Here is a 24490-nt window from a genome sequence, read left to right as displayed (position 1 = left end):
CCAATGGAAGTGAGTTTCAGTAGGAGAATTGGTTTTGGGCAAGTTTTGGGGCTGTTATTCTGCCGAAATTTTGCCAGAACAGGTGATATCTAGCTGAATACAGGCAAAGAATTCCCAGGACTCTTCTTTGTAAATACTGATGACCGCGCGACGATGTGTGCAAGTGAAAGAGCACGCGAGGACGTGCAGTGTGTGTGCAGAGGGGAGGCGAAGAGCAGCACGAGAGGAAGCGCTAGCAGAAGAAAAGGGAGAGCGAGAGAGCTCACGTTTTTGGGGAAAACTCAATAAGTGAGTTTTTTGTTTTCCCACTTTTATTATAAGTGACCTTTTAAAAATGTGTCCAGGTTCAATATGAACCTGGACAAAGTATAAAAATGTACAAAAAAGGGTTATTTAGGCCTTTAACCCAACAACCTTCCACTTAAAGGCATAAATAGCGCCTTTAAGCTACGTGACTCCCACCATCTCTATGCATAGATGATGATGTGCTTTGGGTAAGCACTTAGTGAGAGCATCTGCTGGATTTTGTGATATATGGACCTTAATCAATGTAATAAGGTCATCCACAAGCACTTCTCGTATGAAGTGATACCGCACATCAATATGCTTTGTGCGTGCATGAAACATGGCGTTCTTTGCCAGACATATAGCACTCTGGCTATCACAACCAAGCATAGGTGCCTTGGCAGGCAAGCCAAACTCACTGCATAGGCGTGCTAACCAAATAGCTTCTTTGGAAGCCTCAGTGGCTGAAATATATTCAGCCTCTGTAGTAGACAATGCAACAATCTTTTGCAATCTAGAACACCATGAAACAGCACCTCCCGCAAGAGTAAATACATATCCACTTGGAGATTTTCGTGTATCCACATCACCAGCCATGTCAGAGTCACAAAATCCCTTCAACTCCATTGGTCCTTTACCATAGCAAAGGCATTTGTTTTTAGTCCCTTTCAAGTACCTCATAATGGACTTCACTGCATCCCAATGCAACCTGCCTGGATTAGCCATAAACCGGCTCACGACTCCCACTGCATGGGCTATGTCACGCCTAGTAGCAACCATAGCATACATAAGTGAACCACAAGCTGAAGCATAAGGCACACTTTGCATGTCATTGGCATCTTCCTTTGACTTGGGACAATCATCCTTGGAGATTTTAACATATGGCTGTAATGGCACACCAAGAGGCTTTGCTTCAGCCATGTTAAATCTGTCCAGCACCTTTTCAATGTACTTTTCTTGCGACAAATACGATAGGCGCTTGTCTCTTTACCGTGTAACACGCACTCCAAGTATATGTTCAGCTGCCCCAAGGTCTTTCATTGAAAACGCAGATTTCAGCTGCCCTTTAAGAACATCAACAGTGCTTCTTTTCTTTGCAGCTATCAACATATCGTTTACATAGAGCACAAGAATGATAGGGCTGCCATCCTCATCACATTTGGTATACAAACAATGGTCTGCATGGCTTCTTTTGTAACCATGTTTAAGCATGAAGCAATCAAACTTCTTGTACCACTGTCTACATGATTGTTTCAGCCCATACAAGCTTCTATTGAGCATACATACCAAATGTTCCTTGCCAGGGATAACAAAACCCTTGGGTTGCTTCATGTAAAGCTCTTCTTCCACATCACCATGCAAGAAAGCGGTATGTACATCCATTTGGTGCATTTCCAAATCAAGAGCAACCACAATGGCAAGCAATACACGCAAAGTGGTCATCTTCACAACAGGAGAGAACACTTCCTGAAAGTCTATGCCCTTGGTTTGAACATATCCCTTTGCCACAAGCCTTGCCTTATACTTGGGTTTTGCATCAACAATCTTGATTTTATACACCCATTTGTTAGGAATAGCCTTTCTTCCTTTGGGCAATTCAACCAAATCCCAAGTATGATTAGCAGGCAAAGCTTTAATCTCTTCCTGCATAGAAAGCTCCCACTTGTCGCTGTGCTCACATGTCTTTGCCTCTTTATACGTAAGAGGCTCTCCCTCATCTATCAACATAATGTAATGCAAAGAGGGGTCATATCGACTCACGGGCCGTCTTTGACGAGTAGACCGCCTCACCCAATGATCCACATTATCCGACAATGGGTTTACATCGGGTGACACTACAAAATCATCAACAATGGGCTGTTGTACATCACTTTCAGCACCATTTTCAACATTGTTTCTTGGATGCAAATGCCCTACAGGAGCCTCAATTTGCTGTCCAACATCATCTCGCTCAAACACCACTGGATAATCTACATTTTCAACCATTTGTGGTGCATCCTAAGGATCAAAAATAGGCCTAACAGGTGGCTGGTCATGCTGAAATTTCACCCTTTTATGGTATGCTTTGAGGCACAATTGTTTTGAAGCAGCCTTGCCTCATTAAAAACAACATCCCGGCTGCGCACAACCCTTTTGAACTGAGGTAACCAAATCCTGTAACCCATTTCGCCTTCTTCACCATATCCCATGAAGAGGCCTTTAATGGACTTCGCATCTAGTTTACTCCTCAATTCCGGTCTTACATGCACAAAAGCTTCGCAACCAAAAATGCGTAAGTGATCATATGAAGCACGCTTGCCAGACCAAACCTCTTCAGGGATGTCACCTTTCAAAGACATGTGAGGGGATCGACTGCATATATGCACTGCAGTTTTCAAAGCTTCTCCCCAAAATCCATGAGAGAGATTAGCTGTGGACAGCATACATCTCACCCTCTCACAAAGTGTCCTATTGAATCTTTCAGCCACACCATTAGAAGAGGGGTTGTATGGCACAGTAAGCTCCCTCTTAATGCCCAAATTTTCACAAAACTTGTTAAATTCAGCACTTGTGTACTCCCCCCCATTGTCTGTACGCAAGCATTTTAGCTTTCTACCAGTTTGGGTGGTCACAAATGCATGAAATCTCTTAAACGCAGCAAAGGCTTCATCCTTAGACTTAAGCAAATAAACCCAAATTTTCCTAGAATGATCATCAACAAAGGAGACAAAATAACATGCACCACCCATAGACTTAGTAGGCATGCTACATACATCAGAATGTACAAGATCAAGCACACAAGATTTACGAGAGACACCAGAGTAATAAGAACGCTTTACTTGCTTGCCATATTCACATTCATTACAAAAGTCAAGCTTTGTGCCTTTAGCATCAAGCTTGTTCAAAGTACAAAGCTTAGAAAGACCCTTTTGGCTCATATGGCCAAGCCTCTTCTGCCACAACTCCATGTGAGAGTTGATTTCAACCAATGCAATAAACTTGCCCAACACGGCCTTTCCATGCATGCAATAAAGTGTCCCTTTCTTTGTGCCTTTTACAATCAGCCTTGAGCCTTTAGTCATTGTCCATGACCCTCTCTCAAACAAGATGCTGTAACCATGCATATCCATCTGACCAACAGAAAGCAGACTCTTCTTGATTCCTGACACATATCGAACATCATGCAAGACAAGCTCATTTGTACCATCTATAAAGAGATGCACAGTGCCAATACCCTCAATGGAACATGCATGATTGTTTCCAAGGTATACATGGCAACGCTTGCCTGCATCAAAAGTAGAGAAACACTCCTTGATAGGAGTCACATGAAATGAAGCATCGGAATCAACAATCCAAGTCTGGGACAATGCATCATTGACAGTCAACAAAGCATCAATAAGATCACTCTTGGTGATCTGCATGTCCTGTGAATGAACATTTAGAGAGGCATCAAAGTCATAAGCATCATCATCTGACAAAGTGGCACACAAGATGTCCTCTACATCTGACAGCTGACACTAGAAGCCACATTGGCCTTCTCTTTGTCCTTTGAGCTATCCTGTGCATCTGCCTTGACTCCCTTCTTCTCTTTCTTTTTGTCTCCACTATTCTTTTTCCTTTCTAACTCAGCTTTATAGTACCTACAATCGGGTTTCTTGTGACCCTTCCTGCCACATTGATAGCAAGTCACATCACCCTTGCCTTTGCTTGCATTTCCCCTTTCTTTACTCTTACTCTTACTCCTTTGTGCATAAGCATTCTTCTTTTCTGTCCTGCCTCTAACCACGTTGGCAAAGCTACCTCCCTCTCCACTTGCTTTCCTCCTGATTTCTTCATTCAAGATAGAACCCCTAACACCATCAAAGGTCAAATTGGGGTTTTTGGACAACAAAACCACCAAAGTTTCCCATGACTCAGGTAAGGTCATAAGCAAGAAGATAGCTTTCAACTTATCATCAAAAGGGGGCAAGCCAGAATCCCGTAACTGCGACAAAGTACCTGCGAACAATGACAAGTGCTCTGTCGCGCTCTTGGACTCATCTAGTTGCATGCCAACAAGTTTTCGCATCAAGTGCACCTGGTTAACAGGCATTGTATTTTCATACATTCCCTTTAACTTCTCCCACACATCAAAAGCAGTCTTGAGACCTTTCACATCAATGACGGTCTCATCTGTCATGGCCATTTTAATGTATAAAACGGCTTTCCTGTTCATGCTAACCCATGCTTCATCTATCATATTCTGTGGCTTCACCTGTTCAAGTGCCCCTTCGCAATCCTTAAGAAATAGGATTCCATAAATCCTGTCTTTCCAAAGATAAAAACCTGTACCATCAAACCTTCTCATCTCGAAGAGGTTCTTCACATCCGAAGAAGATGAGGCCATAGTTGCACGAAATAAGAGGGATAATACACTGAATTTTTTGGGCAAAATGCGCAAAAATCGGAGTATAGCCTCACAGAGATCTACACTACAGCTCCAAATAGTCACAGGAGCAATTTAGGGCAAAATAGGACGATTTGGGCACAAAATTCAATTTCTGAAATTTATGCGCAGAAAATTTCAACGAGCGAATTTATGCTCGAAAAGAACAAATTTAGTTGTTTCTAGCCTCAAAAGACATATATAAGGCTAATACACAGCCTTTAGAAGCATGTAAGCGCAAAAGCACCAATTTGTAGCATCAAAATTGTTGCATGAAATTGAGCCACAAATGGCCATACATCGACAAAATTTTTCAAATGTGCGTAGATTGCATCAATTTGCACTTTCCCGAATGTAATCGCACCATAAAAACACTTGCAAAAACCTGCGTAAATCTGAAATTTGCTTAAAACACCTGTTTTAGGGCTTGTTTTTCGGTAATTTCAGGGTTTTCGGGTAGCGGGGATTTAGCAAAAGTATTCCCACACCTTAATACATCATTTGCAAAACCTGTATTTTCGTTGTCATAACCCGTAATTTCCTGTTTTTAACCTAATTTCAGCCTGTTTTAGGTCAATTTGGGTTGTCGGGAGCTCTCTGGTGACGAAACTGCAAAATCTCGCGATAAAATTGACCTTCTTGGCTGAAATTCAGCGTTTGCAGGTTTGGGGGCAAACCCTAATCAGGCTCTGATACCAATTGATGAGCGCGCGACGGTGTGTGCAAGTGAAAGAGCACGCGAGGAAGTGCAGTGTGTGCAGAGAGGGGAGGCGAAGAGCAGCAGGAGAGGAAGCGCTAGGAGAAGAAGAGGGAGACAGAGAGAGAGCTCACGTTTTTGGGGAAAACTCAATAAGTGAGTTTTGGGTTTTCCCACATTTATTATAAGTGACCTTTAAAAAATGTGTCCAGGTTCAAGTATAAAAATGTACAAAAAGGGGTTATTTAGACCTTTAACCCAACAAATACCCTCTTAAAGAATAAAGAAATACTAAAAGGGGCGCCAACTTTGGGGCCTAAAGGTTATCGAGGTCTGCTCGGGGCATTCTAGCTTTCAAGCCGTGTGTGTGCTTAAGTGTTAATTCCCGTCGCAAGTTACCTTTGTAAAGTACTCTGTATATGCGTCTAAAGTAAAGAATTTCTGGTGAAAACCAAAGCCTACGCCCTACGGGCCGGTTTCAGAGAGAAACCTGCTAGTCAACTCAACCTCCAAAAGAGCTCATCCCAAGAGGGAGCGCCCAAAAATGAGACTGGAGGCTGATTTTAATCATTGTGAACACAATGTGTGCGAGTAGTGGGTGCACGTGATCGCAGCTTTCATGGAAAGCTTGCCTTCTTCCTTATCTCATGCAGCACGATGATTTGCTCTCACAAATCTCTCCCCCCCCTTTGCATATATGATAATGCCCCTCTGGTGGGCTTCTCAAATGACCATGTACATATCTGGGGTTTTATGTGTGTTTGCTAAGGCAAGAGCCTTCTGTATAGGAACCGGATTAGCTAATTGCTAATCCCCTTCAGGTACGCACAGTTCCATCGCAAAGAAATGCAAAAACAAAGAGTTTTCTCACATGAAAACTTGTCCAACTTACAGGGGAATTGTCCAATTGCATGTGGGAGCTTCTAAGACGCGCGTAGACGTGTTTGCTCCACTCAAAATGATGAGAAACAGGGAATTACAGCCTGCTGTGTCTTTTTGCAAGTTTAGGGTTTTGCACCTAAATTGCAAGGCAATGCCAAGGGAGCCTCGGGAAAGCCTTGGGTGCTTGTGCAGGACAATTTAGAGAGATTTCCTGCAAGGAATATTGTCTAATTGAAAGGGCAAGTAACCCTACAGGTGTGAGAGCTCAAGGGCTACCCATAGGAGTGATCAACACGCAGATCGAAGCGCAAAACAGAGAATTGCACTTGCTGTATTTTGCTACGTTTAGGGTTTTGGCCAGTTTTGATGCCTACACGTGATCAAAGACTGAGATTTCAACGTGCTGTAATTTCTCGCCATGTAAGGTGCAGCGGAATGAATGTTGTTCTTTCTCAAGATGAGTGCTCCATAATGTGCTCAAGGTTCCTTTTTGTTCTTATGGAAGGGAGAGCCTTCCGTCTTTAATGAGAGAGTGCAATGATCACGAACAAAGTGAGTGGACACTGCACGTGCAAGTGTATGAGACTGAGAGATAGAGAGAGAAGAGAGATACGACACCAGAGACGTAAAACCCTCCTCTGAAGGCCCCACTCTCGTTGGCGAGAGTGGTCTACGATTGATTGCACAAACTGGTACAAAGTGTATGCATGAAACTGATGCAATTCTAGGCTAGGTCGATGTCGACGACGGAGATGGCGAGGCCGACTCTATGGCTGAAATCTGCTACTCTTTATCTGCTGTCCAAAAACGCTGCTGGTTGAATTCTACTATCGTTGAAAACGCTATGAAAAACGCTGATTTTGCTGGTCTTTAGGGCTGAAATCTGCGGCTACTGTGGGCTGAAAAAGGCTGAAATTGACCTGCTGAAATATCGCTGAGGGCTGAAAACTGTAGCGCTTCTTGCTGGGCTGCTTCTTGCTAGGATGAAAAACGCTAGGCTTTGTTGAAGTTTCAAGTGGAAACGCTATGTCAAATGATTGCCATGCGGTGACGATTGCTGAAAACACCAACTGGGAGAAGGCTAGGCAATGATGGACCAAAAATGCTAGGCTTGGTTGAGGGAATCTCCTACAAGGGGTTCTTGCTTGAGAAGTTGCCTGTTGAGCGGTAGAGCTCCTACTGCCTCTTCTGCCAATTAGTGCTAGTCTAGGTTTGCATATATACAGACTTACTCAATTTGCCCTACCTACTTTCCAACAAAAGTCACTTAAAAATAATAAGTGAAAAATCTCAAAATTAAGGAAAATAGGCTAAATGCACTCGAAAATTCCCCTGAAGGATTCTGATGGATTCTGATGGGAATGCTTATGATCATGTTGTGTGCAACCAGAGGAGAAGCATCTACACTAAGTGTCTGGACATGCACGGTCTACGAATAGACTCACAAAAGTGCCAGATCACTTCTAAATCTACACAAACTGGACTGACTGAACCCTTGTCGTGCGGTAGCTTGTCCACGGACACATAGGGTTGGATGTGTCATGTGACATCCCCTCCTTTTTAAAGTGAGGTGCTGGTACCGAGCTGCATGGCTTCCTTGTAGTCTGCCAACAACTCTGGATAATCCTTGAAAAACTCTTCGTCGACCCACAACGCTTCGTGGGTTCCTCGATCCTTGAACTTCAAAACGTATTGTCTCACTTGCTTCTTCGAACCATGTCGAAACCGATGCAACAACACCTGCTCCGGCTCCATGACTTCAGCTTCATCGATGATCGACGGTTCTTCTTTGTCACGTGACACATCCAACCCTATGTCCGTGGACAAGCTACACCATAACAGGGTTTCCATCAAGTCCAGTCAAGGCTACATTAACAGTGATCTGGCACTTTTGTCGTGACACATCCAACCCTCTCTGTCCGTGGACAAGCTACACCATAACAGGATTTCCGTCAAGTCCAGTCAAGTCTAGATTAGCAGTGATCTGGCACTTTTGTGAGTCTATTCGTAGACCGTGCATGTCCAGTCACTTAGTGTAGATGCATATCCTCTGGTTGCACACAGCATGATCATCAGTATTCCCTTCAAAATCCATCACATTCAGTTAGGTTAATTTTCCAATGCATTTAGTCTATTTTCCCTATTTTTGGTATTTTCACTTATTATTTTTAAGGGACTTTCCAACAAAAGTAGGTAGGGCAATTTTGCTAAGTTAATATATAAGCAAACCCAAGTTAGCACTTTCTGGTAGAAGAGGCAACAGAAGCTCCCGCTCAACAGGCACCTTCTCAGCAAGAACCCATCAAAACCTTGGCGTTTCCAGCTTTCCCAAGATCGCCACAGCACCACATCCTTAGCGGTTGCATCAACATGCACTAACGCCAGCAACAGACCCTCAAGGACCAGCGTTTTTACTAACGCTCAACCAACAGCCCAGCGTTTTTGGTTTTCAGCCTTAGCGACAGCAGAAAAGCGGCGTTTTTCAGCAGTCTCATAGCAAGACATCCATCCCTAGTTGGATCCAGAAGGTCCCCCATTTTAAGCCATAAAAACGCAGCCAAAACAGTCATTTTCAGCCACCGAAACAGTCCCGAATTTCAGCAGTTAGAAGACCACAAATTTCAACCCTAAAGTCGTCGTCATCGGCATAGTCCAAGTTGCATCAGTCCATTGCATACGCATTGTACCACTTTGTGCAATCAATAAGTAGACCACTCTCGCCGACGAGAGTGGGGCCTTCGGAGGAGGGTTTTACGTCGTCTTTGGTGTCGTATCTCTCTTCTCTCTCTATCTCTCAGTCTCATACACTTGCACGCACATTGTCCATTCACTTTGTTCGTGATCATAGCACTTTCCATTAAGAACGGAAGGCTCTCCCTTCCATAAGAACTAAAAGGAACCTTGAGCACAATTTGGAGCACTCATCTTGAGCAAAGCGCAAACAATCATTCAGCTGCACCTAACATTGGTATCAGAGCTTTGGCAATGTTCTGTATCACTCAAGGAAAGAACCACAAGAATTTTTTTGCTTGTTGAGGTCGCACGAACCCAAGTTCACTTGGGCGTGTCGATTCCTAATCGTGTTTTGTTGAAGAGTGACAAGAATCCCAAGAAAGAAGGGCTTGTCCAGCCTCCCCTTGTGTCTCTTTTCACTCATTGAGAGCGGACCGTGCACTTAGCGGCCAACCAATCGACGTGAGGTGGGAAAAAACAACCTTGGTGTGAGCGCAAGGCCCGCAAGGGGTGCGCCCGCGGAAAAGAGTAGAACTCGGGTGAAGAGAAGATCCTTCTCAAACGGGATTTGCAAGCGAAAGAAAACCTCAAGAATCTCAAGATCCTCAAGAACCCAAGAACCAAGACCCTCAAGAACCGAAGTTCCTCGTGAACTTAAGAACCAAAGATCATAGTGCATTGTCGTCACCCGAAGCGGAATGGATACTTCGCATACAGGTGATGAGCATGAGAGAGGCGGGGAAGATTTTTCCCCACCAAGAGACTTTTTCGACCCTCCCCCTTTTCCATCTACGACAAGGATTGCACTAACTCCTATGGAGGCTTTCGACAAGAGGATGATGGACAGGAAGTTAGAAAGCGAAGAAAGAATCGTAGCCATAGAGCGTAAGTACCAAGAAAGAATGGCAGTCATAGCCCGTGCAAGCGAGCGAGCCCGCTTGGAAGCCAAAATAAGAAAAGCAGAAATGGATCGCAGACACGCAGAAGACAAAGCAGAAAGAAAAGCAATACAAGAACAGAGCGACCAACAAAACAAAGAGTTCTGGCGACTCTATTCTCAAGTTCAGGCACAGATACAAGAGATTTGGGGAAAGGAGACTCTCTCAGTCTCTTCTTCTCCAAAGCATGACACACAGGATTTACATGATGATGTGAAGCATGATGATGATTTGGATGACAAAGATAAGCATGATGATTTGAATGATATTGTGAAGCAAGATGATGATTTGGATGACAAAGATAAGCATGATGATTTGAATGATATTGCTAAGCATGATGATTTGGATGCCAATGATAAGCATGATGATTTGCATGATCAAGATGTGATTTCTCACAAGCATGATGATTTGCATGATCAAGATGTGATTTCTCACAAGTATGATGAGTTGCATGAAGAAGATGTGATTGTTCACAAGGATGATGTGTTAGTGGATGCTTTTTCTAGCGAACCTAACCTCGTTGTAGATTCGATCAATCACAAAGAACCGATCTTGGCTTTCGAGTCAAGGTCCAAAGGACCCCCATAGGACGATTCGATCATTCAAGAAGAAGCAATCTTGGCTCTCGAGCCTAGGTCCAAAAGAACCCTCACAGGAAGTATTATGTGTTCGCATGATTGATAGGCACGCATTGTTCGAGCGTGATCGTTTCATGTATTTTAGTCAGCATCATTATGTGATCCCTTTTCCTACGCATGACATATTGTATGTTGAGCAGGTTTCACTAATGGATGAGCACGAATGTATGCGGATTTTTCATGAAAAGCTGAAAAGTATGCATTCCACGAAGTCACATTCCATGTCCCTCCCTTGGCATGACACAGTTTTCGAACGGGCACATAAAAGTATGAGCACCAAGCATGGGCATTTCCGTTGTGAATTGCCACAGTTGATAGCTCTAGATCATACGAGAAAGATTCGATCTCATTGTTTGCATGTGTTCGATGAACGGGTTGTCACTCCGTCTCTATGTTCATCTACATTGCATACACAGTCTTTAGCGAAGACAAGATTTTTTCCGCTCACTTTACATGGGATAGGTATGTTCATGGTTTTGTGTTGGAAATGATTTCAGGAACTTTCAGCCATGGAGATTCTTAAAGAAGAAAAAGCATGACTCTTGATGAAGTTGAAGCATCGAAAGAGCCCCAGAAGACTTTGTGTCGCTTTCGGCGCGGCCCAAAGAAGAAGGCATTGCAGACCTTTATGAAGTTTAAGTACCGCACGACCCACCCATCACAGTGGGCCGGCGAAGAGTCCCTTCCAAGATTCCGTATGGTATTGGCGATCTCCCTCGACGCCATACAGTTCAGTACCAGTACCTCACTTTGAAAAGGAGGGGATGTCACATGACACATCCAACCCTGTGTGTCCGTGGACAAGCTACACCATAACAGGGTTTTCATCAAGTCCAGTCAAGTCTAGATTAGCAGTGATCTGGCACTTTTGTCGTGACACATCCAACCCTGTGTGTCCGTGGACAAGCTACACCATAACAGGGTTTCCGTCAAGTCCAGTCAAGTCTAGATTAGCAATGATCTGGCACTTTTGTGAGTCTATTCGTAGACCGTGCATGTCTAGTCACTTAGTGTAGATGCATATCCTCTGGTTGCACACAGCATGATCATCAGTATTCCCTTCAGAATCCATCACATTCAATCACGGGAATTTTCCAATGCATTTAGCTTATTTTCCCTATTTTTGGTATTTTCACTTATTATTTTTAAGTGACTTTCCAACAAAAGTAGGTAGGGCAATTTTGCTAAGTTAATATATAAGCAAACCCAAGTTAGCACTTTCTAGCAGAAGAGGCAACAAGAGCTCCCACACAGCAGGCACCTTCTCAGCAAGAACCCATCAGAACCTTGGCGTTTTGGTGTTCCCTCATCGCCCACAACCTCAGCACCCTAGCGTTTTTTGTTCCTAGCAGTTTCCCACCGCATCAAGCACCAAGCCTTGGCGTTTCCAGCTTTCCCAAGATCGCCACAGCACCACATCCTTAGCGGTTGCATCATCATGCACTAACACCAGCAGCAGACCCTCAAGGACCAGCATTTTTACTAACACTCAGCCAACAGCCCAGCGTTTTTGGTTTTCAGCCTTAACGACAGCAAAATAGCGGCGTTTTTCAGCAGTCTCCATAGCAGCACATCCATCCCTAGTTGGATCCAGAAGGTCCCCCATTTTCAGCCATAAAAATGCAGCCAAAACAGTCATTTTCAGCCACCGAAACAGTCCCGAATTTCAACAGTTAGAAGACCACAGATTTCAGCCCTAAAGTCGTCGTCATCACCGTCGTCGTCATCGGCATAGTCCAAGTTGCATCAGTCCATTGCATACGCATTGTACCACTTTGTGCAATCAATAAGTAGACCACTCTCGCCGACGAGAGTGGGGCCTTCGGAGGAGGGTTTTACAACGTCTCTGGTGTCGTATCTCTCTTCTCTCTCTATCTCTCAGTCTCATACACTTGCACGCACATTGTCCATTCACTTTGTTCGTGATCATAGCACTTTCCATTAAGAACGGAAGGCTCTCCCTTCCATAAGAACTAAAAGGAACCTTGAGCACAGTTTGGAGCACTCATCTTGAGCAAAGCGCAAACAATCATTCCGCTGCACCTAACATCCTTCTTCCGAAATGTCCTTTGGAGGTGTTCCCTGAAACACTTTCAACCAAGAAACATGAAAAACGTTGTGCATTGACCATGAGTTAGGCAACTGCAATTTCATTGAAACCTCATTTATCTTTTTAATGACTGGAAATGGACCATACATACGAAAAGACAACTTTGGACACTTCTTTCCAACTTGCTTAAGACGTTGCTTCATAATTCTTAAATACACCCAATCTCCTTCCTTGATCGAAACGTCCTGACGATGCTTATTAGCCTGCCGTGAATAAGATCTTTGAGCCTTGCTTAGCCGAAGGTTCACACTCTCAAAAATCTCATCCAATGATTGACTTTCAGCATTGGCATCAGGCATCTGACTGACTGAGCGAGTCAAAAGTGACTGGAACGGACGGCCAAAAGCTGCCTCATACGGAGTTCGACCAACAGCATAAGAAAAAGAGTCGTTCAAAATAGCCCGAACCAATGGGAGATAGAGCTCCCACTGAGACTGCTGATCATGCACATATGACTTTAAAACATCACAAACCAATTGATTGTAAATTTCTATTTGACCATCTGACTGTGGATAAAAAGCTGATGAAAAATTCACCAAAAATTGGACGTGAACTTAACATCCCTATCTGAAATAATTGATTTTGGCAAACCACAGAGGGGATACCAATGCTTAATGAACAACCGTGCTACATCTTGTGCAGTAATTGTGGCTTTACAAGGAATCAACATGCAAAACTTGCTGAAACGATCAACAATTGTCAAACATTGAGTGTTCCTTGAATACAAACTTGGTGGTAGGTTAGTCAAAAAATCCATAGAAATATCTAGAAAAGGTCCATCGGGAATAGACAGCGGAAGCAAGAGGCCTTGCTGCTTACCCCGAGGAGCTTTTACTTTTTAACATATAGTGCACTGTGTGACATAACCAAACACATCTTTTCGCATTTTAAGCCAATAAAAGAATCTTTCAATTTTTTCCAAAGTGGTGTTCATTCCCCTGTGCCCACCCGTGAGAGAATCATGTGCATCATGCAATATGGTTTGCCTGAGCGAGGGACGTTGACGAAAATACAACAGACCATCACGAATGAGATAGTTGCTTTGCCCTTGGGAAGCAAGAGCCTGCAACCAATGCTTACCAAACTCAGAATCCGCATATTGGTTCTTCATGCTATCAAAAGACCCACCCTGAATAGAAAATGAGGATCTTGACTCAAGAGCCAAAATCTGTCCTTTGCGACTCAACGCATCTGCAACAGGGTTAGCTTTTCCAGACACATACTCAATCAAACCTCCAAATTGCTCAAAAAATTGTGACCACCGTACTTGGCGATCACTCCAATGTGCACTAGGCATAGAATGTAGCCACTTGAGGACTTGATGATCTGTGCGAACTATAAACTCTCTACCATAAAGAAAATGCTTCCAATGCTTAAGAGAGTGTATGACAGACAAAAGTTCTTTATCATAAACTGAATAATTCTTTTCCGCACTATTGAGCTTCCGGCTAAAAAGAGCTACAGAACGACCATGCTGCTGAAGCACAGCACCTATGGCGACATTGCTTGCATCCGTCCATACCTCAAAGGGATCATCCCAAGGTGCAAGGATAAGACACGGTGCTTCTATCACCGCAACCTTGAGAGCTGCAAAAGCCTCAATGATTGCCTCGGGCAAGTCTACGCACTGACAGCGAATCTTTACCCCTTTCAAAACATCAGTCATAGGTGCAGCAATGCGTGCAAAATTCTCTATGTGCGAACTATATGCTTGACATAAACCAAGAAAAGAACGCACATCATACGCAATTTTGGGCAAATCCCAATTACGAACTTGTTCCACCTTCGTGAGATCTAGCTTGACGCCTTCTGCAAAAATGATATAACCCAGATAAGTGACTTCAGTAAGAAAAAATTAAGACTTCTTAGCTGCAATGTACAACTGGCACTCATCCAAACGGGTTAGTACCCTTTCGACATCTCTTTCATGTTGTTCCCATGATGCAGAAAAAATTAGAATATCGTCCAAAAAGATAAACACCGACCATGTCACCGAAACGACCTACCATGAGACGATTAAATGTACCCACGGCACCTGTCAATCCAAAAGGCAAAAAAATATACTCCCATTGCCCTCGCTCGGTGCGAAAAGCGGCCTTGAAAATGTCGGCTTTGAATACCCGTACCTGATGGTATCCACTTTTGAGATCGACCTTGCTGAAAACCTTTGCTCCATTGAGCCTATCGAGGATATACTCAATGCGAGGCATCGGAAACTTGTTCTTGACGGTCATCTTGTTTAATGCCTTGTAATCATTACACAAACGAGACGAACCATCCTTCTTGCGAACAAACAAAATAGGAGCAACAAAAGGACTTACACTAGGACGTATGAATCCTCTAGCCACCAACTATGTGAGTTGTCGCTCTAACTCTTCCTCCTGTGTCTTGTTCAAACGATAGGGAACCTTACTGACAAGCTGTGCCCCCTCCATAAGCTCGATGCGATGGTCCTCCGGCCACTCGGGTGGGAGACGAGGTGGAAGATCATCCTGCAAAAAGAAATGTTTAAACTTCTTAAACAAACCTGAATACTTAGCTAGAGCCTGAATGCTCTGGGAAACTGGAGCAACATAGATGAATGTCGATTGTGCTCCTCGTCGTAATTCACGCTTTACCTGCACATGAGAGATGATAGGCAAGGAATGCAAGCCCTCCTCAGCACGAATGATAAGGGGAAGTCAGTTTTGGCATTTAATGTGAGAGTGTTAGTCTCCCAATCAATGAGAGGGTTATGCTCACGAAACCATCTTATGCCCAAAATCATATCACATCCTAAGAGAGCAGACACAAGAAATTTCTGACGGAAAGCAACTTGTTGAACGGTAAACATCACATCAAGGCACTCTTTCGTGATGAGAGAGAGTCCATACAAAGAGCGAAGCCAGAAACCTCGAGAGGAGATTTCTGACTAACCTCTATGCGGGCTCTCTCAACAAGAGAGGGACTGATCACATCATGCATACTACTTGGATCAAACAATATGATAAAACGCTAACCCTTTACATGACCATAACACTTCATGAGAGACTCATCAATGTGTGTTTCAGAGACATGAGAAGATTCAGCTTGATTCTGTAGGGTGCTTGTGGTTGCTGTGGATGCCTTTGGTTCTTTAGGTGGGTCTTGTCTTAGGACAAGCCTTCTTAATGTGACCCTTGACGTGACATTGATAGCATCTACCTTCCTTAGCATAAATCACTTGTTCTTCAGCCATGATGTATCCTCCTACAATTCCTTGTGCAGCTTTTTCATATGGGGTTAGCTTAGGTTTTGCACATGCTTTAGCTTTACCCTTAGATTCATTGTTAGAGTTCTTTTCCAAGGAATTAGAGGAAGAAGGGCTAGAAGAGTTACCATTCTTACCATTCTGCATGTTCTGAGAATTCTGCATGTTCTGAGAATTCTGAGGGGTTCCTTGAGAAGTCTTGTTTTCCTTAGGCTTTCCCTTGTTCTGCTTCATCTCGTGTGCGAGAGCAATCGCTACAGCCTTGTTGAGATCGATTGGATCAAGTACCTCAACATCATACTTGATATATTCGTCCAATCCATAAAGGAATGCCTCCTTGCGCTCCAAATCTGATTTGCGTAATTGAGTGCCGAGCTACAAAATACGATTAGAGAAAGACGTAACCGGCATACCATTTTGCTTGAGAGCATGCCAATCGTCCTTCAATCGTGCGAGGTACTGAGGTGACATAAACCGCGCCTTGAGCTTGTCTTGGAAATCAACCCAAATGAAGGAAAGGGGCATAAATTCGTCAGCTTCCTCTAGGTGCGCGGTTAACTGTGCCTCTTGCCATGCGTGGTACCAATTGATGGCATCACCAGCAAGGTACATAGCTACCGTCAAAACCTTGCTATTCCCTGTCTTCTTAGTTGTCGCAAAATAAGCATTAACTTAATGCAACCAAGAATGAATAACCGTAGCACCCATCTTACCATCATACTTACTGAAAGTCAACTTCTCTGTGACTAAATTGTTGGAGTCCGCATCGTGGCTTGCGCCACTTGAGGAACTCCCACGATCTTTGGTTGGTTCGGACTTCGAGGCAAGTACTTGTCGAACCAATCCTTGAGTGCGAAGGTCTCTTTGAGCCTCACGCTCGACCTCCAAGGCCTCTCTTTAGCCTCCCGTTCCTCCTTTCTTTGTGCTTTTCTTTCGTTTCGTTCATCGCGCTCGCGTTCTAAAGCAATGCGAGTCGCTTCTTGTTTTATTGCATTTCTTTCATTTCGTTCTTCACGCTCGCGTTCCAAAGCAATGCGAGTCGCTTCTTGTTGTGCCAGCGCAATTCGATTCGCTTCTTGTTGTGCCAACGCAAGGCGAGTCGCTTCGCGATTCGCTTCTTGTTGTTGGGCCATCATGTCCAACATCGACTTGACCATCGCCTCCATGGAAGTTGGTACAACTCGTGGCATAGATGGAGAAGGGGGAGGGTCGGAAAAATCTCTTGGTGGGGATAACTCTTAGTCGCCTCTCTCATGCTCATCACCTGTATGCGAAGTATCCATTCCGCTTCGGGTGATGACCATGCACTATGATCTTTGGTTCTTAAGTTCACGAGGAACTTGAGTTCTTGAGGGTCTTGAGGTTCTTGAGGTTTTTCTTTCACTTGCATTCTATGTTTGAGAAGGATCTTCTCTTCACCCGAGTTCTACTCTTTTCCACAGGCACACCCCTTGGCGGCCTTGCGCTCACACCAAGGTTGCTTTTTTCCACCTCACGTCGATTGGCCGGCCGCTAAGTGCACGGTCCGCTCTCAATGAGTGAAAAGAGGCACAAGGGGAGGCTAGACAAGCCCTTCTTTCTTGGGATTCCTGTCACTCTTCAAAAACACGATTAGGAATCGACACGCCCAAGCGAACTTGGGTTCGTGCGACCGCAACAAGCAAAAAAAAAAAAATCTTGTGATTCTTGTGGTTCTTTCCTTGAGTGATACAGAACACTACCAAAGCTCTGATATCAATGTAAGGTGCAGCGGAATGAATGTTGTTCTTTCTCAAGATGAGTGCTCCATAATGTGCTCAAGGTTCCTTTTTGTTCTTATGGAAGGGAGAGCCTTCCGTCTTTAATGAGAGAGTGCAATGATCACGAACAAAGTGAGTGGACACTGCGCGTGCAAGTGTATGAGACTAAGAGATAGAGAAGAGAGATACGACACCAAAACATTGTAAAACCCTCCTCCGAAGGCCCCACTCTCGCCAACGAGAGTGGTCTACGATTGATTGCACAAACTGGAACAAAGTGTATGCATGAAACTGATGCAAGTCTAAGCTAGGTCGATGTCGACGACGAAGATGGCGAGACCAACTCTACGGCTGAAATCTGCTACTCGTTATGTCACGTGACACATCCAACCCTATGTGTCCGTGGACAAGCTACAGCATGTTCAGGGTTCAATCAGTCTAGTCAGTCTAGATTGGAGGTGATCTGGCACTTTTGTGAGTCTATTCGTAGACCGTGCATGTCCAGTCACTTAGTGTAGATGCATATCCTCTAGTTACACACAGCATGATCATCAGAATTCCCATCAGATTCAGTTAGGAAATTTTCCAGTGCATTTAGCCTATTTTCCCTATTTTTGATATTTTTCACTTATTATTTTTAAGTGACTTCCCAACAAAAGTAGGTAGGGCAATTTTGCTAAGTTTGTATATAAGCAAACCCAAGTTAGCACTAAATGGCAGAAGAGGCAGCAAGAGCACATGCTCAACAGGCACCTTCTCAGCAGAACCCCCAGCAGATCCTTGGCGTTTTGGTTCCTCCATCCTCGCCATAGACACATCAGCCCCAGCGTTTTCTCAGTTGCATCATCGCCATCACCACCAGCTTGTGTAGCGTTTTTGCACACCATCGTCAGCACCAAATCTCTGGCGTTTTTTCCATGGTCGCCATCTCCCCCAAATATCCAACGTTTTCTACTAACGCTAGAGAAGAACAGCAGCGTTTTTGGTATTCAGCCCTTGGCAGTAGAAGACAGCCAAGGTTTTTGGTTTGTAACCAATCTGTAGCAGAGCAGTTCAGCGTTTCCATTTTCAGCCTGTTTTGAAGCCAATACAGCAGCGTTTTCAGCCTTCAGAACGGTAGCAGATTCAGCCCTAGAAGCATTGCAAAAGACCCCCATTTTTAGCCCTCGAAAACGCAGCCAAAACAGTCATTTTCAGCCACCGAAACAGTCCCTAAATTCAGCAGATAGAAGACCACAGATTTCAGCCCTAAAGTCGTCGTCGCCATCACCGTCGTCGTCATCGGCATAGTCCAAGTTGCATCAGTCCATTGCATACGCATTGTACCACTTTGTGCAATCAAAGGTAGACCACTCTCGCCGATGAGAGTGGGGCCTTCGGAGGAGGGTTTTACAAGGTCTCTGCTATCGTATCTCTCTTCTCTCTCTATCTCTCAATCTCATACACTTGCACGCACAATGTCCATTCACTATGTTTGTGATCATAGCACTTCCCATTAAGAACGGAAGGCTCTCCCTTCCATAAGAACTAAAAGGAACCTTGAGCATAGTACGGAGCACTCATCTTGAGCAAAGCGCAAACAATCATTCTGCTGCACCTAACACGTTATCTGCTGTCCAAAAACGCTACTGGCTGATATGGCTGAAAACGCTATGAAAAACGCTGATTTTGCTGGTCTTTAGGGCTGAAAATTTGCGACTACTATGGGCTGAATTGGCTGTGGGAAAAGGCTGAAATTGACCTGCTGAAATATCGCCAAGGCCTGAAAACTGTAGCGCTTCTTGTTGGGATGAAAAACGCTAGGCTTTGTTGAAGCTTCATGTGGAAACGCTATGTCAAATGATTGCCATGCGGTGACGATTGCTGAAAACGCCAACTGGGAGAAGGCTAGGCGATGATGGACCAAAAACGCTAGGCTTGGTTGAGGGAATCGCCTACAAGGGGTTCTTGCTTGAGAAGTTGCCTGTTGAGCGATGGAGCTCCTACTGCCTCTTCTGCCAATTAGTGCTTGTCTAGGTTTGCTTATATACAAACTTACTCAATTTGCCCTACCTACTTTCCAACAAAAGTCACTTAAAAATAATAAGTCAAAAATAGGGAAAATAGGCTAAATGCATTGGAAAATTCCCCTGAAGGATTTTGATGGATTCTGATGGGAATGCTTATGATCATGTTGTGTGCAACCAGAGGATAAGCATCCACACTAAGTGTCTAGACATGCACGGTCTACGAATAGACTCACAAAAGTGCCAAATCACTTCTAAATCTAGACTAACTGGACTGACTGAACCCTTGTCGTGCTGTAGCTTGTCCATGAACACATAGGGTTGGATGTGTCACGTGACATTTTGTAAAGTGCTCTATAGTGCGTGGAAAGTCCCTCTTTACTTGGGATTTTGTCCGTGGAGACTTCTACTGTGGTTATGCTGCCGAGGTCGGGTTAGAGTAGGGGAATTTCAGCCCGATAAAAGTGGGACAGCTAGTAGAAGTTTTACAGGTTTTTCTCCGGTGTAATAAGAATAAAGAATACCAAAAGGGGCGCCAACCTTTGGGGCCAACGCGGTGTCACTGTCTGCTTGGAAGCACTCTAGTTGCCAAGCCGTGGTTTGTTTGAAGTGTTAAATTCAAGTCACACGCTTATTCGTGAAGTTCCTTTGTGTCGTAAAGTCCAAGTAAAGTTTTTCAAGAGAAGATTCAAGTGAAAGCTAAAATCTACCGCCCTACGGGCCTATTTCACAGTAGCCAGAATTAGGACCAGCAGACAGTCAGAATCGGGACCAGCATGGACAAGCTGGGTCGACATGATTACTGGCATGCGCAAAGACATCTTACAGGCAGCAGTGTAGACAGGATGTTGCGTACGCAGAGGGGCTGTTTCGTATGCTGATGGTGTTGTGCAGAGGGCAACAGCGCAAAGGCAAGTCCACCAGGTGCAGCTGCACAGAGATGCTGCTGCACAAATTTAAGTAGTATGCATGCTTAGAATCATGTTTGCGATGACGACGTCTCTCAAACACAGAATAGAATTTGTCACTCTAATTGGGAGAATGAAATGGACTAAAGAGAAGACATGCTTCCGGAAGCTATGTCTCCCAAGCACCAAATGGATTAGTCATCCATCTTGGAAAAATGTAGTAGGGTAAAAAGGGATCCTCTACCCGCTAAAAAAGATTGACTAATGACTAAGTATTTATCTCTTCTACCTCATAGTCGACGAGAACTATGATTTTCAAGAGAGAGGTAATGCCATAAAATCTAATATCTAGCCAACCCAAATGATTTTCTCATATTAAACTGATCATTTAAGGTGGTAGAATAAACAAGAACAAGGGTTAGAATATCGACATGTGCTTACAGATCTATCTCAACACGGGGCCGCAACAACATGAAGGCAGGTCCGCCAAGTGGGTCTGCGCAGAGGGTGACAGGAAGCCATGGCCCGCTGGGTGGGGCTGCGTAGAGGGCAGCAATGTCAGGGTTTAACAAGAGGCTAGATCTGGGACAGATTTGCAAAAATGTGAGGGGATCTGAGATTGCTATTCCTGCGCGATGCCAACAATGCACCTGTGGCAGGTCGCTTTTGAAAACAGGAGGCTGATCTGATGCCTTCCCACAAAATTCAACAATAGAGGAGAGAAGATCTCGCGCCTGCAACACGCTGATGGTGATGGGCCACCGAAAACTCCACCAAACACGTCTCCAATGAGGTGTTTCACAAATAGAGGTAGGTCTGGTAAAACAGGTGTCTGGGGGGTCGACAAGGTTTTCCCCGACAATTCAAAACTGAGGGCTCATGCAAAAGCACAGCAAATAGAACCAAGTTACCATGATAAAAGGTCTCGTTGAAGCCTCCCAACGTGTGTCGTAGGTCTCCACGCAGTCCTCAACCTCCTTGATCTAATACCATGAAGGAATGAATGCGTACCATTTGTTCACATTTTGAAAGCTTGTGCAACCCCGCATCCTTAATAGTTTTGTGATGTTTTCCCAGTCATGAAACTGGCAGATACTTCACAAGTTTGGTCTACCAAATCTTTAGACTATGCAAACCTTTTACAAGTGTGTTAAAGGACCAAGCAAGCACATTATGACTTTGTAAACTGGCATGATGTCTTCGCTTTAACTTGTAAAAGAAAAGATCACGTACCTTTGTTTCCTCCAAATCTCGAGCAACTTCCCTCAGCTCTCTTTCTTTGCTGATCTAAATTTAAAAGTCAATCAACATATTCAGATGGAAATCTACTATCTCGGAACAGCAACACACAAGTTGAGATGCAAACCAGGGCAGACTTTATTTCTTGAAGCTTGAAGTCAGCCTCTGCAGATGACTTCAATCCTTGTGAGCTGCCTAGCATTGATTCAGTAACTTGCTTGCTGAGTTGGCCAGGTGCCATGCCCCTGCACCACAAAAACAACAGCACTACACAGTCAAAACAATAAGCTAGAGCCACCCTTAAAAATAAATAGTCTACGGCACATATTCGGCATCTAGAAAAGTAGTATATACTTTAAAAAAGGCACGAGTTTTGCTCGTAGTAAAGCTGCCTTTTCAGCAGCGATGCCTTCTGTATTCCATTGCCCATTCTGCATGTTTATAATCTCCTCTTCATCACTAGAATCTTCAAAAATCTCATTGTCATCCTCTTCCTCCCCTTCATCAGAATCTGAAATAACAAAGTATAAATGGCTATACCAGCTTACCTTTAAGTACATAGAATGCACAAAGAATCTACAAACAACTCTGTTTGTCACCTGTCAATTGATCAAGATGACCCGTTCTGACAAACTCTGCAGCCTTCCTGCGTAACTCCTCCTCTCCCTGATTCTCAACCAGGCTCCCATTTAACTTAGTGGTAGCCCCTGAAGCAGCTTCAGATTTGGCATTCTCTTGAGTTGTAGAAGCGGTAATGCCGAGATTTGATTCTAAACCTTGGCCAGTATCATCAGGGGTGCCCGGCTTCTTGTGCGACTGCTCCTCATTTGAAGAGATTGAATTTGTGACAGCACTTGAGGTATCATTACCTCTAGCACTATAGATTTCATTGTCCTCTTTTGCAGCAGCTGGTTTGGAATCAGAATTTACTAGAAGTTCTTGAACAGCTTTGTAACCACGTCGCCTTACAACTTTAGCAAGATCGTCTCTGGAAAGTTCAAATATACTAACCTTACTCACACAATCCATGCAATTGGCAGTCTTTATCCAAATTCTAAGGCATAAAGTAAGGTTAAGAGCTATTTGCAAATGGCATTAAAAACTCCATGTAAGTTGCATGTGACATAACAATGCTCAAACAAAACATGAAACTTACAAAGTATCAATGCAGGTGAGCACACCTGCCACGCTTAGAAAGCTCCTTTGTTGATGGAACCTTGTCAAGAGGAAGACCTTGAGATGACAAAAAGAGTTGAAGCTCCTTACAAAGCTGTGTATCTCTCATGGTTGATCTGGCATTCCTTCTGGTCCTGCCACAAACCAACGGATCACCTAGGAGATGAAGTAAGATCCCTCATATCACAAAAGGTTACACGCTCCTAATTGCCAGCCAAAAATTTGTGAACGCACCTTTCATTCACCTTGTGAACCCACTTTTCATTCAATTCTCTGATTCAAATGAGAATCCAAACATGCATTTCGCATACAAAACAATGCATTGTGAGATTGCAACATATATTCTATGCAACTATCCATAAATGTATGTATATGTGTGTATACAGTCTTTATGCATATCGCAAAAACCCTAAAAGAGAAGCTTGGGCTTTGAATGCAGGACGTCATGATAAAAAATTGTAAGGCACGCTTGAAAATGGGCACGTCCTAACTCTTTGGAACCACATGCACAAGATGCTTTAACAACAAACAAGAAAAATTGTGTATACTCAACAGCCACACGTGCTCTATGTTCAGCACGGAATATTCACAGAGTACTGCTAGCAAGTTGCTAAATACCTGCAGAACACGTTTATGACATGTGCCAGAAGCAAAAGCTAGCAATACTGCTATTTTTCTATTCTTTCAATTATCCAGTCAAGGAGATACCTGGCTCTTGACTCAGGTTGAGTGTTTGAGCTAGTGCAGAAAATGGGTAGTAAAGGTGAGCTCGGGTAACGGAGCACAACGCGCCCTCCGATGAACCATTGATGGTGATCTGAAACTGGAGAAGGCAGAATGTCCTTGATCTGCACTGAGTAAGAGCAGATTGATTCCAGCTGAAAGAGTCGCGCCATATCGGCGTGCGTGTTCAGCTAGCTTTGCTGCTTTTTCAAATGGCTACGCTGCCATGGCTGCTCGCTGCTCGCTTGGCTATATAAAGCCCGCTTCTCCCCCTCTAGCCTTAGGCTCGCTCGCTCTCCCCGCTTACCATGCATGGAATCATGATCAAGATAATTACTTTTGGGTGTTTAAGGCTAGAAAAGAATAATTGGGCCTTATTGCCTGATCCAAATATTATAATTATAATGAGGATTAATATGTCGTACCCATTTCAGAAAACGACTTAGTAAGCGGAATCTTTCAAAATCCTGTCGTGACTCGCAGGTGGCAAGAAGGCTTGGAAATCTGTAACGAGCTCAACGACGAGCACCCAAGACGACGCGGGCGGGGGGGCGGGGGAAGGGGGGGGGATCCATGGGGAAGCTGAGAAATGCAGGAAATGCACAACTACGTGCAACGCTGCAAGGGGGGAAGGGGGAGGGGGGATGTTTTTTTTTCTATTTATTTGGCGCACTGAGCATCACACTCGGTAGTCGCTCGCATGGCTTAGGGCAGGAAACTCTACTGTAGGCCGCCTGCGATCAAAACCTGTATTCATCCTAGTCTTTTGCAAAAGGACTTTA

At 44.1% G+C, this 24490-nt stretch overlaps 1 protein-coding gene across 1 annotated transcript in view; it reads right to left on the bottom strand.

Annotated features, from left to right (window-relative positions):
- Positions 1–24033, bottom strand: part of LOC147459945 (5'-AMP-activated protein kinase-like protein) — a 73107-nt gene extending 49074 nt beyond the window's left edge. Inside the window, exons 1-6 of the mRNA XM_086511105.1 lie at positions 23694–24033; positions 22991–23119; positions 22409–22797; positions 22164–22320; positions 21937–22054; positions 21804–21857 (exon numbers count right to left, since the gene is read on the bottom strand). Of these exons, the coding sequence (XP_086367231.1) occupies positions 21804–21857; positions 21937–22054; positions 22164–22320; positions 22409–22797; positions 22991–23119; positions 23694–23881 (1035 nt within the window). The 5' untranslated portion in view covers positions 23882–24033. The remainder of the gene's footprint in view (positions 1–21803; positions 21858–21936; positions 22055–22163; positions 22321–22408; positions 22798–22990; positions 23120–23693) is intronic.
- Between the last annotated feature and the right edge of the window lie 457 nt (positions 24034–24490).

Source organism: Adiantum capillus-veneris, chromosome 4, assembly GCF_014529385.1.
Source record: "Adiantum capillus-veneris isolate H3 chromosome 4, ASM1452938v2, whole genome shotgun sequence".
Classification (NCBI taxonomy): domain Eukaryota; kingdom Viridiplantae; phylum Streptophyta; class Polypodiopsida; order Polypodiales; family Pteridaceae; genus Adiantum; species Adiantum capillus-veneris.
Note: the sequence above shows the minus strand (reverse complement) of the source record. Positions and strands in the feature narration are given on the sequence as shown.